The 17,199-nt window shown below is 36.6% G+C and overlaps 1 protein-coding gene across 11 annotated transcripts in view; it reads left to right on the top strand.

Moving 5' to 3' along the window:
* The window catches only part of tpm2 (tropomyosin 2 (beta)), a 31,428-nt gene extending 16,532 nt beyond the window's left edge, over nucleotides 1-14,896 (top strand). For 2 of the 11 annotated variants that reach the window (XM_017697311.2, XM_017697316.2), the window contains 7 exons: nucleotides 126-259; nucleotides 631-748; nucleotides 1,803-1,873; nucleotides 4,972-5,047; nucleotides 6,003-6,065; nucleotides 6,206-6,275; nucleotides 13,632-14,896. In XM_017697311.2, coding sequence (XP_017552800.1) covers nucleotides 126-259; nucleotides 631-748; nucleotides 1,803-1,873; nucleotides 4,972-5,047; nucleotides 6,003-6,065; nucleotides 6,206-6,275; nucleotides 13,632-13,714 — 615 coding nt within the window. In that variant the 3' untranslated portion in view covers nucleotides 13,715-14,896. Of the gene's footprint in view, nucleotides 1-125; nucleotides 260-630; nucleotides 749-1,802; nucleotides 1,874-3,136; nucleotides 3,213-4,971; nucleotides 5,048-6,002; nucleotides 6,066-6,205; nucleotides 6,276-7,935; nucleotides 8,503-11,131; nucleotides 11,389-13,631 lie in introns of those variants that run through there. The other 9 variants (XM_017697314.2, XM_017697318.2, XM_017697310.2 and 6 more) reach the window with 6 other exon arrangements.
* Nucleotides 14,897-17,199: the final 2,303 nt, after the last annotated feature.

Raw genomic sequence — 17,199 nt, 5'->3', positions numbered from 1 at the left:
AATTCAGATAGATCATATATTTTTCATACTACAGTGCCATAGGTGAAATGCAGATAAAACGCAGTACTTGTTCTGTTGTGAATTTCTGTGAAGTGTGATTAACTATGACTATGTTGTCCTTGTAGGCAGAGGCTGAGGTGGCCTCCCTGAACAGACGTATCCAGCTGGTTGAGGAAGAGTTGGACAGGGCCCAGGAGAGACTGGCCACAGCACTGCAAAAACTTGAGGAAGCAGAAAAGGCTGCAGATGAGAGCGAGAGGTGACTACATACATTGACATTAGTTTTAATGCATGAGCGCTAATGGGTAAGCATGCAAGCACACAAGTCAGAGTCTTTAAGTATCTGCCTCTTTTATCTGGACCTTCTCAATTTGGTGTTTTGTAATGTAAATTAAAAATCCTAACACAAGTGGCTTTGCTTTACTGTAATACTAGATCAAAGCAAACATACATGGGCATACATGTATTGTTTTTTTTTATATATGAAATACATTTTTAATGGTTTTATATTTCAAATTGCTTTCCTTGCACTCAACTACATTCAGCAAAAAAAAATTTTCCACATGGTGGGTTATTGAACACTCAACTAAATAAAACATATCATGAAGTTATCCCTTCTTTGTGTAACAGAGGAATGAAGGTCATAGAGAACAGAGCAACAAAAGATGAGGAGAAGATGGAGCTTCAGGAGATGCAGCTGAAAGAGGCCAAACACATTGCTGAAGAGGCTGACCGCAAATATGAGGAGGTGCGTACCTCAGGGCTCAATCTAAGTTTTAATATGGTTTACACCTTTTCCCTTTAAGTTCCTACAGATAATTATCATGTCAGCTTAATATTTTGTGGTTTGACCTGTAAGTTGGTATTATTACTTCAAAAAGAAAAATGAGTTTCTAAGCACATCTTTTGAGGATTATCCGTATTTTCTCACAAATAAATTGTGTAAATGTTCAGTGACCTGGGGTTTTTACAGCATTCCTAAAGTTTTAGGAGATCAGCGTCTGTTTAGTTGATCCTGCCTTTACACATTTAGGATCCATGCACTTACCCAGTGATTTGATTATTGATGGAAGTTTGAAACGAGAGAAATCTCTGAGGTCAAATATAAGTAAATTCTGACACTGTTTGAAGTTAAATCTCCCAATCTGCCTGCCCACTGCTGTAGGCTTAAGGAGCTTATTGTGTTTAGGCGTGGCATGGGCTTATGGTGGCGCTGAGAGGGCCCTCACACTACTGACCAGCGGATTAAACTGGCAGGATTCACTCTGTTTAAGTACATTAAGACTGTCATTGACTGCCTGCAGTTACAGAGTTCAGAGTCTAGCCACTGCTGCAACTGTGGTGTCCATGTTTGTTAACTGCTTTGTTCACATGTGACCTGACTCGTAATCTCTCTTGGCTCTTTGAAGAGTCAATACTGCATTACATTTTGGACTGCAAAGAACCGGCTTTGCATTCAGCGGTTATAATTGATTGTAGTTTTTGTAGCAGGCATTTTTATAGATGTATTGATAGTGCTAGAAAGTTTATAGCCTAGATTAGATGTGTTAGAGTGAAGAAAAGACCAAAAATGTGTAGTCTAGTGGGATTCAGAGCCCTGGCTTATTACTCTGTGCTGTCAGCATTGCACTCTACTGCTTGAAATGTGTGGGCAAAAGTACATCCACTGAGTACTAAAGCGTTTAATTAGTCTACAAGTGGTGTTGGGTCTATTATTCTCGATGGATTAAACTGAAAGCAGTACCCAGGCCTGTCACTGTAATGCTGCGTGTGTTTAAGAGGTTGTTTGGTATTCTCTGCAGGTGGCCCGTAAGCTGGTCATCCTTGAGGGCGACCTGGAGCGTTCTGAAGAGCGTGCTGAGGTGGCTGAGGCGTGAGTATTATTTACTGTCAATAGAGCACATGTCTGCAGCTCTGCTGCTGCCTGTACTTAAGAGTTCAAATTACGGAGTCATTTGTGCGAATATTGTTTTGTTCAACACACGTAGGTCCATGCATACTCTGTGTTTTAAATGCAAATATAAACGAGACTTGTGACTTCATTACAGTTGTAGTGCGGGTGACTATGGAACATTACGGCAAGACACAGCAAGTGAATAGCATAATTTTTAAACCTTACATGTATATTTTTATGTATTGAAAGTTAAAAAAAATAAATACTTTGATATGCAAATGAGAAATGATCCACTTAATGTTTTAATACATGTTTATACATTTTTTTTATTATTATTTTGGTTGTTGTTAGAATTAAAATGTTTATTTCATTGTGAAAACCAGAGAACAGATCAGTGAAATCTCATTGTTTCATTATTTAATCATGGAAACATTGTGCATTGTTATTACAATATTTATATTTCAGGTCATTTTGCCAGTACATAATATAGCATAAATCCATCTATGTGCAATAGATTGGGACATTCTTCTGTAATATCCCTCCAAATACAGTATATATACGATTTCATTAATGCAGGTATTCTGGAAATTGAGATGTTTTGAATATAGATAAATACTGATGAAAAAAATATATAGGGACATTTTTAGACATTTTTTATGATTATGGTTAAAGAGATGAGATGTTTTAGATACTATTTATCAAATAATTTGAGAATTGATGGACGGGACCAAAATAGTCATTTCTGCCTGTAGTGTCTTGCCTTAATTGGTTGATCAGTCATGTTAAATATTCATTGAGAATAAGAGTAATGTGCGTGATGTATTCGCTGTTATGGTTTACAGTATTGATTATATCTTGCATGAACAGCATGAATGCATGTATGTGGTGCCTAAAAGGACTCCCAAAGCAACAGGCAGTACAAATTATATTACCTGTAGTCAATTAGCGATTTACATAAATTTGGAATTGAGTGCAGTCGGAAAAAAGACGTAGCATATTCCCAATTAAACTTATAAGATTGTTTACCTGCTGCTTGTGGTCCTTCAGCCAACTCACTCCCAGTGATGATCAAAGGAAGTCCAAGTGTGAACAGCTCTGGGGTCCGCTAACCACAGTCTCCCTTTGTTTTCTAAATGCATGCACCAATGCACCCCACCCTGGGACACACCACATTTGTGGCTCCCTCCTCCCCAACTTATTGCCTCCTTCCCCACATTCCCTGCCCATGTTGGACTAACCCAGTCGAGTCAGGCAGCTGGAGGAGGAGCTTAGACTCATGGACCAGAATTTGAAGTCCCTGATGTGCGGGGAGGAAGAGGTACAGCAGAGTGACTGTTGCTCAAGCACCCTGAATGCTAACGCTAACTCTTTTTCTCCTCCTTTCCTGCCAAAACTCACTGACCACCTTCCCTGCTTTGGTTAGCTCTGCTGCTGTGCTTTGAGTGGCTCTCCCTCTCTCAGCAAAGTGCTTATAGGTAAACCATGTCCTGCCCAGCCAAGGTGGCCCCCACCAAAGCCTTAGGAAAAACTCTTAATTATTAAGGGAAGTTGAACAGAACTGAATTCTCTTTTAAATTTAACAATTTTGTAAGTTAACAATCAATTGTTGAATTTCTTAAATTGTAAATGGTGTGATGAATGTATTGAGTTCAGTGATGTTCAACTCCAAGTCTTCTTCCTAAGGCTTTTTTGTTAAGCACTGTTTTGATATCAGGCACATACAGTTGTGATAAAGGGTTTGTGAAGCCTTTGGAATTCGCCAGATTTCAGTTTAAATGACTCTAAAAAGTGATCTGGTCTTTATCTAAATTGTAATATGTGTATTAATAGCTTTACTTAGCATACAACACACAACATTTAAATGTAACTTATTGAACGAATAGTTTAAACACTTCTTGGAAAAAAATATATGAACTTTTATATTTAGGAATAGTGGAACTTCCTCACAATCAACAAAAAAAATCTTTAGCTGTTAATTAATCCTGCTGAGAGGTTAGGAAATATGTTGGCCCATTAGTTTGTAGAAAACTGGAATGTTTTGTATGAATATCTTACTTCAGGTCATGCTGAATTTTAATAGGACTGACTTTGACATTCATTGAGGATTACACAACCACTTTTTGAAGAAATTCATGATACAATTTAAAATACATTGGTGTCTCAATAATTACAAGCTCCCACATGCACCAAAACAGCCCCCACATCATTAAACTACCTCCACCATGCTTCACAGTTGAAACAAGGTTTTGGTACTGGGTTAGTCTTGTGAGGCTAGATGTGATTTCATAACGATCATCTTCATGCTTGTTTGGAGTTTTTTTGGGGGACGTATCAGCCATGTTACATCAGTGGGCTAACAGCAGGTTCTCTGCCAGACAGTGTTGACCTGCGCATAATCAGCCCCACTTTTAGAAAGTTCAACTTTTGTTTCTTTGTGTTCTTTTTTTGGAGAGCAGTTTTTTAATGTGGTTTAACCTCTCAGGAAAACCACTTGTTCAGTATTTCTCTCATGTTAGACTCATTGATACAGCTGTTATCAAGCACAGGAGAACCTTAGCTGTCACTTTATGGTTATTATATAATCAAAATGATTTCTTTATTTTATTATTATTATTATTATTATTATTATTATTATTATTATTATTATTATTAGAACAACTCAGACTCACCTGTATTGTCTGGAACAGCTACATCCAATCAACTTTTTTCCCAAAGAGGTCATTATCCTAGAGGTTGTCATTTTTTGGATTTGATTGTTTAAAACGGTCATTTACTGTGTGTTAAGTAACACTATCTGTATTTAATGCTAAGACCACACCACATTTTACAAATCATTCATGTTGAAAGGTTTCACTTTTTTTTTTCTCACAACTGTACATTTTATACCTCACTGTATCCAGAGTGTCTCTTGGTGCTGCCAGAAAAACCTCTTCTCCCTCTTCAGGTTGGGGTCACCTTAGCTTAGACTTCTGCTCTCTCCAGCTTCTGAAAGTGCTCTCTCTCTCTCTCTCTCTCTCTCCCCCTTTTCTCTCTCTCTTTTTCCCTCGGTTTTCCCCACCTCTGCTACTATGACACAGCAAATCTGGTGACCTTGAGGAAGAGTTGAAAAATGTCACCAACAACTTGAAGTCTTTGGAGGCCCAGGCAGAGAAGGTAGGAGAAAAAGCAGATGTTGGCTATGTTACTATGATAAGCCAACGTGGCCTCGGCATTGCACACCCACAGGCCTAGATGTTACCATAGAGATGGTTACTGAAGCACTAAGTGTGACTTAGCAAAAACAGAAAGCCTAGACAGCCTTGTCAAGAAAGTAAAGCTTTTTATTTATTCCCGAAGGTCTTAACTAAAGTGAAGTCTGTGCTCTCACACATCTGTCTTTGGTCAGGTTGTTGTAATATTGGCAGTAAATGAGGTTTATGATTCAAAGCACAAAGATACAACTGATAATACTTGGACATCTGTAAATCTGTAATATGTGCTTTTTGATAGTATTGTAAAATGAATTGTTAGGAAATGCCAGTTTAAAACATATAAAAAAAAAAAAACAATTTGGTTTTAGGTTTCTTATGTTACGTAATCGAACTTCCACAAAAAAAAAAAAATTATTTGAAGAACCACAAATGAAAAGTGGCAAAAGCAAAGAGGCAATTACTTTGCTCTTTTTATGGACACTAAAGAGCCATTTCCCCCATTTAGTAAATTGAAACAGCCACATTTTAATGCCACAATGGAATTTCTGATGGTGGAAAACGTTAATAAATCTGCCCCAACTCCTTACATAAAGACATCTAAAATCTGGGGAACTGAGCTGTTCCATGCAATCAATCCTCATTCTTATAATGTAATATCTGAAATATTTTGTATTGTTTTCCATGTAACTACTGAATAAGCCTCATGATTTGAACATAAGAAGCATAAGAGGTTAAAGAAGACCTAATTTGATTGTGCCACACTGTTGTACTTGATTCCACTGCTCCCCCTCTGTCCTGGTATGCTGCTCTGCAATCTTTCTGTATTGTCAGAAATCATGCTTTGAAACCATATTGCTCTTGAGCTTCAGGCTGTTCTGATCATGTCATTAATTATTTCACCGCTCTTTAATCTCTAGTACTCCACAAAAGAAGACAAATATGAAGAGGAAATCAAAGTGCTCACTGAAAAGCTGAAAGAGGTGGGCAGCCTGTTAAAGCATGTATAGTACTGTACAATTTCTGTAATATGAATGATGAGTTCTCTTATTTAGTTGGCTCATAGAAAAGTTAAACTGTTTCACCAGCTGGTGGAATCCTAATTGTTTCTGTATTTTCCTAGGCTGAGACTCGTGCTGAGTTTGCAGAGAGGTCTGTGGCTAAACTTGAGAAGACCATTGATGATTTGGAAGGTATGTTTACAGCAGCTTACCTAATTACAGTTCTGCCTTCATTCTGATCATTAATTACTTAATCCAGGTTGAGCATGTTCTATTCTAACAAGTTGTCATTTACATTTTTATTTCTCCCTGCTACATTTTTATGACATGCTCGTCTTTACAGAAAGGCTTAAAATGTTACAGATGGTGCTTTGGATTGCTTTAAAAACTGTTGCATGTTGTCTGTACACAAGCGTGAACCGAGTGAGTTGTTAAGTTGCATCATTGGTAGAATGTTTTGTAGTGATCTTATGGTATTATTAATTAGGTTAAATTTCTATCAGTATTATGTTTGATTGTTTAAACATATTTTGCACAGTGTTTAACAATGATGTACCTAAAAAAAAAAACATATCAGAATGATACAGTAACTTGCCACTACCAAGCTGTTGTCCCTGCTGCTGAGAATGTCTGGTCAGTGGTTGTGGTTATAGTGCTTGTTGCTTGTTTGCATTGATTTGGTTACTTAATTGGGAGGCAACAAGATGAACTACAGTTAGTAATTATAAACGTACAAAGTGCACCTGTATGTTTGGGGTTTCTGATAAAATGGCCAGTAAGTTTAGGAACAGTTTAAAAGAATCTTTTAAACTGGCTCTTGTAATGTTCTCGGAAATCCTTTTGTTAATGTTTATTGGAAGGTTGTCGGTATTGAAGTATTAGAAAGAATTGAAAGACTTGCGCTTTGTCTTAACATGTAATGATGCATAGAAAAAAACTGACGCTGTCGTTTGTGAATCTTCATCATTCAAAGAACTGGCTACAGATGGCGTTGATGGGCAGGCAGGCGCTTTCCTTTCTGCCTCTGTTTTGCTGTGTTCTGTGTATTGAGCAGGATGCCATTTTTTAAAAGTGGTTTGTTAAAGCTTTAGTGGAGAAGTGTTCAATCAACTCTTGATACTTTGCATGAGCAGTGACTACAAAATGCTTGTTTAATAACTGTGAGAGAGTTCCACGTTGTTTATTTTTTCACTATTTTCACTATATTTGGGAAAAAAAAATATTTTTAGATTTTTTAATGGATAAAAACCGAAGTCATTTTTGACCACTTTTGCCAGAAATTGTGGTTCATCTATATTGTCATGGGCAAATGGTTTATAGACAGTACAGTTAGAGACATTTCTCAGCATGAAGAAGTTACGGATTAGCTCTGAACACTTGGCTTGAATTAACTAAACAACACTAACAAAAGGTTCAGGTGACATGCAGATGTGTGATTAATTGGTTGGTGTAGTATATGTTCTGTGTTTTGCACTTTCTCAAAATGCGAGTGAGCTGAATGAGGGTGGATTGCTGCTGAGCATGAGCATGCTGTTTGAGTTTTTAAACTCCATGTATGAAAGGAAACCTTATTATATCGATTAAATATTCTACCTATTTGTATGATGGCTGCTGTTTAAACCACTTTCATATATTAGTCAAGCCAGATTTAATTTTCTTATGTTTATTTAATCTTTTTAGTGGCCAATTACAGTGATTTCCGCTTTGTAAGTTTAAAGTACGGCTTGTAAAAAGTTCAGTTCTCTTTCTGACCTTTCGTTCTTTTTCCATTCTCTCTTTCTGTTTTGTTTTGTCCATCTCATGTATCTGTTTGGCTTACTGTTTGTCTGCTTTGTCTGGTGATGAAACGCAGATGAGGTGTACGCTCAGAAACTGAAGGGTAAAGCCCTCAGCGAGGAGCTGGATCTGGCTCTCAACGACATGACTACTCTCTAGATGCACTGTCTCTCCCCCAACTCCTTCTCTCTCTCTCTCACCACTCCTGTCTTCCTCATCGCCCTCGTCTCCTCCATTGTACTTCCTCGGCTCTTCCTACATTTGGCTCGTCTGGGGTTTACTCATTGCCATCCTTAGTTATGCCCCCTCCATTCCAGTGTTAGGTAAAATCCCAGTCTCACATGTTTAAGCATAAAATCATTTCCTAGACTGTTAATGAATATGTTTGAGATGGCATACCCCAAGGATCCAGTCTGAGTCCTGTCCTTTCTGGCTTTTTTCCCCTGTGCTGTACCCAGAGGTATCAACACTGTTCTTTTCCCTCATTTGTCTTTTCAGAAGTTCTTATTTATATCCCTGAGCTTTGTCTGTAAGTGTTTACACCTCTGGTCTGATGTACAGCTGGAACTTGTTCACTATCTGTTCTGTGTCTCTGTAGTGCTTTACTTTCTCCCTCTGTAATAAAAGGCAAAAACACCTTTCATTCCCCCTCTTTATTTTTTCATTTCTACCATTTATGCTTTTATGTTTTTTTGTGAATTTACAGCTAACGTATTTACTGCATTGGATGGTATTTTGAAATGAACAATCAGGGATATTCAAAAGACTTAATTTTTATGATGAATGACAGAATCATTCTTATTTGTTCATTGCAAAAGAGAGGCTGTTGTGGAGCTAAGTAGCCAGCATGTCTCTGTTAGTAATCTTAACTATGAAAATAAATATATTCAATAATAATTTTGTTTTTGGACTGTTATAGTTCCGTTTATAGTGTCTTTTCTCTAGATCAGCTGGTTCAAAAAATAGTAGAAGTCATTTTCTCATGGTGCACATTATATATTCATATATAATACAAAAAACATATTTAAATGGGTTGACAATTTAACATAGGTTTCCAAATTTCAAAAACATGCTCTCTAAGAACATTTTTCCACTGCACAATTGAAAACATGAGCTGCTCTAAATGGGAACCAGCAGACCTTGTAGTTCTATTTTTCCGCCTGTTTGAGACAGCTGGACCAGTCATAAGAACAGCAGCTAATACTTCTATTGTGCTATTGGTCATTTTGACATTCTAAAGCATTTTATTTAAAGCACCTTGCTTCCTAGTTAGCTTACCTTAATGGCTGATATGAAATTATATACTGCACTATTCACACAACAATTAATGACAAACAAAATTGTGTGTAGTCAAGCAAAACATATGATTTTTGACTGTCGAGTGCAAAAGCATGAATATAATACTATAAGCATTTATATATTTAGTGTTTATCTTCCAAAGTAGCTTATCTTGGTTAACTCTTTACAAATAAATCATTCTAAAAATGTCAGTCAGCAACATACAACTCTAGTTTTGTAATAATTCTTGAATCTTCACCTGGAAGAGAATTAGCTAGTGTTGCCAAAACAGAGGAAAAGCCCTCGGATACCATTATGTCCTGTTGGTGCTAATCTCTTTAGCAGGTATCAAAAAAAACAGCTAGACTTTCTGGTACTAGATTAGTGGCCAATTGAAATAGCACACTTTCAGTCTTTTATGCTGAAAGTTTTGATACTTTGCTGTGGACAAATACCCTAAATATCTAGAGAGGATTCCACAAAAAATGAAAGCAAGAAGAAACTGTGGTTTACCTTATGATTCTGTTTCTCACAATTCAGAATCTACTAATTTACATATTTACTGGATTTTCATAATTGTTATACTTTTTTTTTCCATATGCCATTGCCTTTTTTTTGCATCTGCATTCGTATCTATGTATCTGTAAGAGTTCTTCACTTTGCACGTTAGTATTTATATGTTTTGGGTATGTTAAGCCTTTAAAAATTCATGTTCAAGTAGCTGTTACAGTTGCAGCCCAGTTGATGTCTCACTTATCTTGTCCTAGAAGCACAAGTTCTCTGTCTTCTCTTCTGTGATAATTACCATCCTTTGCATGACAAAGGAATCTGAGTTCTGTGTAAAATAAAGCTGAGCCTACACTACATGATTTTTAGCCCAATTGGAACCCTAATTTGCTCCTTCTGACAAATTTTTACAATCTGGTGCCATTATCTAGGTCGGGAGCAATTGACAGTAAATCTAGCCTCCCAGTCGAGTTCGAAAGTTATTGGAGGCCTTTCCAATATTTTCAGGCATGTTCATGAGTCCTGCAGTGTGAGATGGTCAGAGATGTAACTCAATTCAGTGATTCAAGCAACAACTAATGAGAGAGGGGAAAAAGGCAAATATGCACACCACAAGGGCGTCTAATTAGAGCCCTTGTGATGTGTTTATAATGTGTGGCTGTAAGTTTGTAGTGAAATGTTCTCCAGGTGTCACAGTGATATTAGCATTTCTGAGTCATGTATTCATCCTAGGTTTGCGTTTTTGCTAAACATAACTGTTGCTCATTTCACAGAACTTCAAAGCACTGACGGGTCCAGTCCAGTTCAGCTTTGTTTGTGTCACAAGGGAACTACTCCCTCTGGGAGTTTGAGTTCTTATTCATAGCTAAAATTCATGTGTGATGTACTCTCTCTTTGCAATATTATCTAGTGCGCATGCCTTCATAACAAAAGCACAAAAAATTCTGTGAAAGACTGACTTTAAGATTGAAGTTAAGTGTGTGATTCTCTGTTTTAGAAATCTGTTAGGATTTTAAGTCGTGTAGTGTACGCCCAGCTTTAGGGGCCTTCAAGAGAGGAGAAAATTATGCTACTTAAGTGCAGTTCACTTTCATGTAAATTGTAAAGGTGATCACAAGGTAAGTTATAACAGTCCAAATGCAATAGTCCTGCATATCTAGAAATATTTCTCTACTGGTGCACCATGAGGGCTACTAATTTTAATCGTCACCTTTAAGAATCATATAAACACCTATAATTGCTATGTATACAGAACTTCAATGTATGTATTTAATTATATAGAAATGGGTAGAGCAGTTGTTATACTTTTTGTCCTCTGACTTTCCAGTAGCCGTTGGTGCCCTCACTCCTGCCCTGCTCTCCAGTACCTTTTGCCTTTTGACTGCACTAACCTCTCCCCCCCTCTCTTTCTTTCTCTCCTTCGTTCTTTCCCTCCATCCTCTTGGCTCTTCCTCTGTTCTCGGCTCTTGATGATGCTGTGGCCACAGATCGCTTCCAAAAGACGGAGGAGAAAAACCACATTCTCAGTAATGAGCTGAGAGTAGTTTTAAATGAGCTCAACAGCTGAGCTTTTCCAGATGAACAACCTCTCTTCTTTTTCCATTTGTATACTGTATGTTGTCTAAAATCACTGTGATGAGCAAAAGATGCTGCTGTTCTATTCTATAGTGTTTTTAGCAGCAGACACAGTCTTCAACTTTGCAAAACTATATATATATCTAATATATATCAAATCTAAGGACCTACTTTGCTAAACTATATATTTTATTATATATATATATATATATATATATATATATATATATATATATATATATATATATATATATATATATATATATATATATATATAGAATATAAGTAGTAGAATATAAACTCTAGGAGAACATTTTTATGTCATTTATAGTTAATATGTCACAACACAAACTTTAATACCAATTCTGAAGTAGGTCCTTTGATTTGGCCATGGCCAAAGTATGCCTAATGTATAATGCAATACATTTATGCTCAAAACATAATATGCGCCACAAGGTGATGTCGTTAGGGTCAATAAATATAATTTTATAAAGCCTTTAATATTTATTGACTTTGTTGGAAGCTTATACAATAAAAGCAGCTGCTTTCTTTACAAGCCTGTTACCAGTGATTCCAAAACAGGAGAAAATCCAGTTTTTTAAATGAATGCTCTTGCTTTTTTTCCTTAGAATATTTAAGGTGGAGTACTATTTAGTGCTTTAATAATAAAACTGTGATGTGGGCTTACTTATAGATTACTTATGCAAAGTTAGCCTCTATGTTTACTTCTTTCCTCTTAAGATTACTTCGTCAGTTATACTGGTACAAACTGGATGAATATTTTTGTCTAAAGACATATTGAGCTTAAAAGCCGTTAAATGTTAAGCTTCACTATCTGCATTGTGTAAAAAAAAACTTGTGGAATATTATTAAGCTACACTAACTGTGGTTAAACATGCAGACCAGTTTTCATGGCATTGTTTTCTCCTGTTACCCACAAGTGACCCTTCAGTTTTTGGCTTAACAACTCTGATCAGTGCACTGAGCCTTTGTGTTTAGTGTAACCAAACCTGAGCTGACATTTTACTCACACAACACTACTCTCATTGCTGAGAACTTCAGGGATGCACCTGGAGACAGGAATCCTCTTTCTGCTCACAGACATGTGTGAAAGCAAACAATAGAAAATGTCTGTACTGTAGTCTGTTGAAAAATGGTTCATAAGTAAGTTGTCTGTGATGATTTATTTTTTCTTGGTATAGTTTGTGTAGCTGTTCTGAAAATACAATTATTATTCTAGCTGTTAGTATATTCTTAATGGAATGTATTCTAATTACAGTACTGTGCAAAAAGACAGGTCACCCTTCATTTATTTAATTATTAATCAGACTATTCAAGTAGGTACGAGTTATTCATTTTTCAGGAGATGTTTCTGAGGAGATTAGAAACAGGACTGCATAAGAAAGGAGAAAGTTAAAGAAAAATAAGTATGGAAAAAAACTGTACAAGACCTGGTAGACCCCCAAAACCTGCAGCATCGTAATTGCGATTATTTTGGTCAGTATTAAGATCATGATTATTGAACACAATTACTCATTGACTTTGGAAATATTGTGCATTTGTTGTTATAAATTTGTTGTTATAAATAAATAAATAAATTTAATAGTGAAACTGAACAGTAAACATAAAAAGCGCATCACTGTAAAGGAAAGAGGTGCACAGAATTTATAACACTAGACAAAGAGAGAGTTTTATCTTGATTATCTTGGTTTCATATTCAAAATAAAATTTGATATATTGCCCAGCCCTGTTTAATGTTTGTTTTCTCCTTTCCTATCTATAATGAGCTTCACTCTTGCTTCTTCTCTGGAACCTTCTTTTCATCTGTTTGGCCATCCACTGCGAGAAGACAGCTCAACACGGTGGGCCTGAAATGATGTGTAGCTGTCAAAAAGCTGTTACTGAGAAAAGGAAACCGACAAAAAAAGTTTGCAATAGACCACTGAAACTAGACATCTGAGATGTGGAGTAACGTTTTATGGACTAATGAGTCTAAATTTGTAATTGGAATTGTTTATTATTTATATTATTTGAGGAAACTGCAGCCAACTTCTAAGACTGAACTTTGGAGCTGTGGAAAAATAGCCCTGCAGATTTCTTTGGAAAGCTAAAAGAAGGTCTCCTGATTTCTTCCTCTTGACACAAAAAAATGAATAATTTGTACCTAAAAGCCACTTTGACTCAAAATTGAGTAAATGCAGGGTGGTCTCTGTCTTTCACACAGCACTGTTTATCTTTAATGTGTTATTGTTTTTTTTTTTGTTTGTTTGTTTGGGAATATAATGAATGGATAGCTGTGTTGTGACTCCAAATTCAAAATCATAACAGAAAGTCTCATACTTTTTCTGCCTCAGGCAGTAGATTGAGTTTGTTTTCAAACTTTGCTACTTTTTTGTTCCCTTCCATCACCAGAGAAACTAGCCCAGGCTAAAGAGGAGAACCTAGGCATGCACCAAGTGCTGGACCAGACTCTAATGGAGCTGAACAATTTATAAAGTGCGAATGCCTCGCAATCAAGAGTCTTACACGGCATAGAGCTTTCCAACGGGGCCCAAAGCACCTACTCTCGGCCTGTGTGCACACATCCCTCGCAGGGGTAAGGTCTTAGTAGCTTCAGTCTGATAAATGAAGATGAAATTACACTCTGCCATTTTATACACATAGATAGAGAACCTATGTGAATGTTTTCCCCAGAACTCAAGCTCATTGTAAGAGGTTTTTATTGGTAGTCATAGAATCAGTAATGTATTCATTAGTATCATTGAACTGAAATGGTTCTGATTTGGAGTAGGTTCGTTTCACCAGCCTAATAAATATATGACCAAAGTTCATAATTCATCTATTTACTAACAAGTGTTGCATTCAGGGAGCTGTGTGCTCTTTCATTTTGAAGTAATGCTTTAATTGCTCCACTGTTTCAACCCACATGCTTTTAACCATTTTAATGTTTTATGAAAATAAACCAGTAGAGGGACTTTTTGCCTTTTTTTTGGTAGATTTTTTTTTTTTTTTAATGTAACATTAACATGGACTGATTTCATGTGTGTAAATGAAGCACAGAATTGTCAATAATGTTTGTTGATTACCACTAAAAAAAAAAAGGTTTTTAGTCCTATTTTTGGCACTTAAACATCCTCAAAGTAATCAGCACTTGATCATATTTTCTGCCTGATAATTACTGACCAAAGGCTGGCAGAGATTATACAGCTAGGTGGCCACAAGTGCTTGTTTACAAATGTGAAATTGGTCTACTGAATTCTTCTTCTCCAAATATGACAGCAATGGCCAAAGCAATGTTAATTCACTGTCAGTTTATTTTCCACTTCATATGAAGTCGACCTCTGAATGTGAATGTATTTGTATTTGACAGTTCCAGATGTTTGAATGAAGTATCAGAAACGGTTCTTATGTCACTGCATTTTTTTTTCCTTAAATTTTTTACCGTACTGTATTAAATCTGAGATTCACTTGTCATTCAGTAAAAAATTACAGTAAACATGAAAAGAGATTTCTTTTTTAAAAAAAAAGAACTGTCGGTTGAAATGTGGCTGTCACTATTCTAAAAGGAAAGTCTCTGAATAAGTTAATTATTGATTACAGCCTGTTTTTAATGCATCACCTTTCTATGCAGTTGTGTAAGCTCTATTAAAGACTATTAAAATGTTGAATACAAGTGGCTCTTTGGATCTTGTCTTTTTCATTTTGGGTGCCATTTTGTCATCTTATTCATCCTGTGTTGTAATGAGCTCATAACCTACAGTGCATCCATTTCTTTAATTGCTCATATGACATTCTAGTATGTCTAACAATGTAATAGCCTTACAATAAAAAACTATAACATTTTCATAGTAATGCCTTTTGTTAATGAGTTAATGTGACCAATAGATGCCAGCTTTGAATTAAGGACCTGAGGACATGAACAGCACTATACAGGTAATAGGACTACAATGCAGTGTGATGGCCCTGGATTGAATATCAGTCAGCAGATCCAGTTTCACATTCATGTGGGTTGTTTTACTAGTGCAGCAACGTTTAAAGCTGTTTGCATGCTTTTTGCTTTTCTAGTACTATTAATTACACTATATAAGCCAGTAATGACGTATGACTAAATATCAGTGTACTACAAACAATGAACACAGATGTCCACTTGTTGACTTTAAAAGACAAGATACAATTAACCAATTAATACCTGTATCTGAAATTTTGATCCATATGTTTTCTGAGCTTACCTGAGCACAAATCAGAAGTAGTTTTTCAAATCTATCAAATCATATGGCTAATAAGTGAGTTTTATTGCTTACTTTCTTGAATTAAATTTAAATTTCAAATTATATTAAAAAAGTATTTTGAATCTCACAAGGCAGAGCAATATAAAATCCAAATCTGGTTGTGAGTAAAAATATTACGAATACTTATCATTAAAAAATTCAAATGGGTCCTGTTAGATGTTTATCCAAACCAGTCAGAACCAGATGTGTGGCAATTTTAGATCATTTTTAAAAGATGGAATCATAAACCTTACTGAATAGCAACCTATTGATGGCAAAGGTGAGTAAAGAAAACCAGAAAAAACCCTAAACTTAAAAGAAGAATATATGTAATATAGTATTATAACATAAAATAGAATGTTCTTGATTAAAACACACACACACCTTCTAAGTCGCTTCTCCTTCTGGGTCACGGGGGGTGCTAGAGCCTATCCCAGCTGTCAATTGGCGAAAGGCAGGAGACAGCCCGGACAGACAGACAGACAGAAATAAACATTCACTCACACATGCACACCTAGGGGCAATTTAGCATATCCAATTGGCCTGACTTTATGTCTCTGGACTGTGGGAGGAAACGCACGCAGACACGGGGAGAACATGCAAACTCCACACAGAAAGGACCCTGGTCGCCCAGCTGGGGTCTCGAACCCAGGCCCTCCTTGCTGTGATACCTTAAGGAGAAAATAATTAAATATTTATAGTGGTGTGCATTATTTGCCAATAACATATTACAATGTCTCACAGCAAGGAGGGCCTGGGTTCGATTCCATGGCCAGGCGACCAAGGTCCTCTCTGTGTGGAGTTTGCATGTTCTCCCCGTGTCTGCGTGGGTTTCCTCCAGGTTCACCGGTTTCCTCCCACAGTCCAAAGACATGCGGTCAGGTCGATTGGACATGCTAAATTGCCCCTAGGTGTGAGTGTGTGAGTGACTGTCTGTGTCTGTCTGTCTGCCCTGCGATGGACTGGCGACCTGTCCAGGGTGTATCCTGCCTTCCGCCCGAAGACTGCTGGGATAGGCTCCAGCACCCCCCACGACCCTGATGGAGAAGCGGCTTAGAAAATGGATGGATGGATGGATATTACAATGTGATTAATGCTGCTAATGTTAATTGCCTTACATTTAGGAACAGGAACAGTCAAGGAATTAGGAAAGTACAGTCAAGAATATACAGACCAATAAGCTGTGTATCTGTAATGAGAGGGTATAAGCCAAAGAAGTCCTAGGGATCTCTTCAAAGTCTTCAATTCAACTGTTCTTGCATTACTTTCATTACTTATGACAAAAGTATGTGTTTCTTTATGAAAAGTAAGACAATGTATCCATATAGAAAATTAGCTTTGTGAATAATGTGTTTGCTTAAAATGTATTATTATTTGGTATTTTGTGTAAATTGAAAATATGGATTTTAAAAATTGCTTGAAAGTGTGTATGCCAGGCCCGTGGGGGAGAGAATGGAAACTGAATCCTTTAATCACACTATTTGGGTGTTTATGTCTCGAACCCTTATTTCCATATACAGAAGAAGAGTGACCTGATCAGGTGATAAAGGAAGCTGGATTTAAGGAAAATACATGATAACTTGCATGGCAAATGGTTGTTGGCAGTTCAGATACTGTCTTGAATTATGTTTTCATTGTTGATTGGTGTGTGGGATACACTTAAGTTAGAGCATGTTTTTGTCTCATAAATGATTCCCTTTACCAAAAGATCC

Source organism: Pygocentrus nattereri, chromosome 18, assembly GCF_015220715.1.
Source record: "Pygocentrus nattereri isolate fPygNat1 chromosome 18, fPygNat1.pri, whole genome shotgun sequence".
NCBI lineage: Eukaryota > Metazoa > Chordata > Actinopteri > Characiformes > Serrasalmidae > Pygocentrus > Pygocentrus nattereri.
Note: the sequence above shows the minus strand (reverse complement) of the source record. Positions and strands in the feature narration are given on the sequence as shown.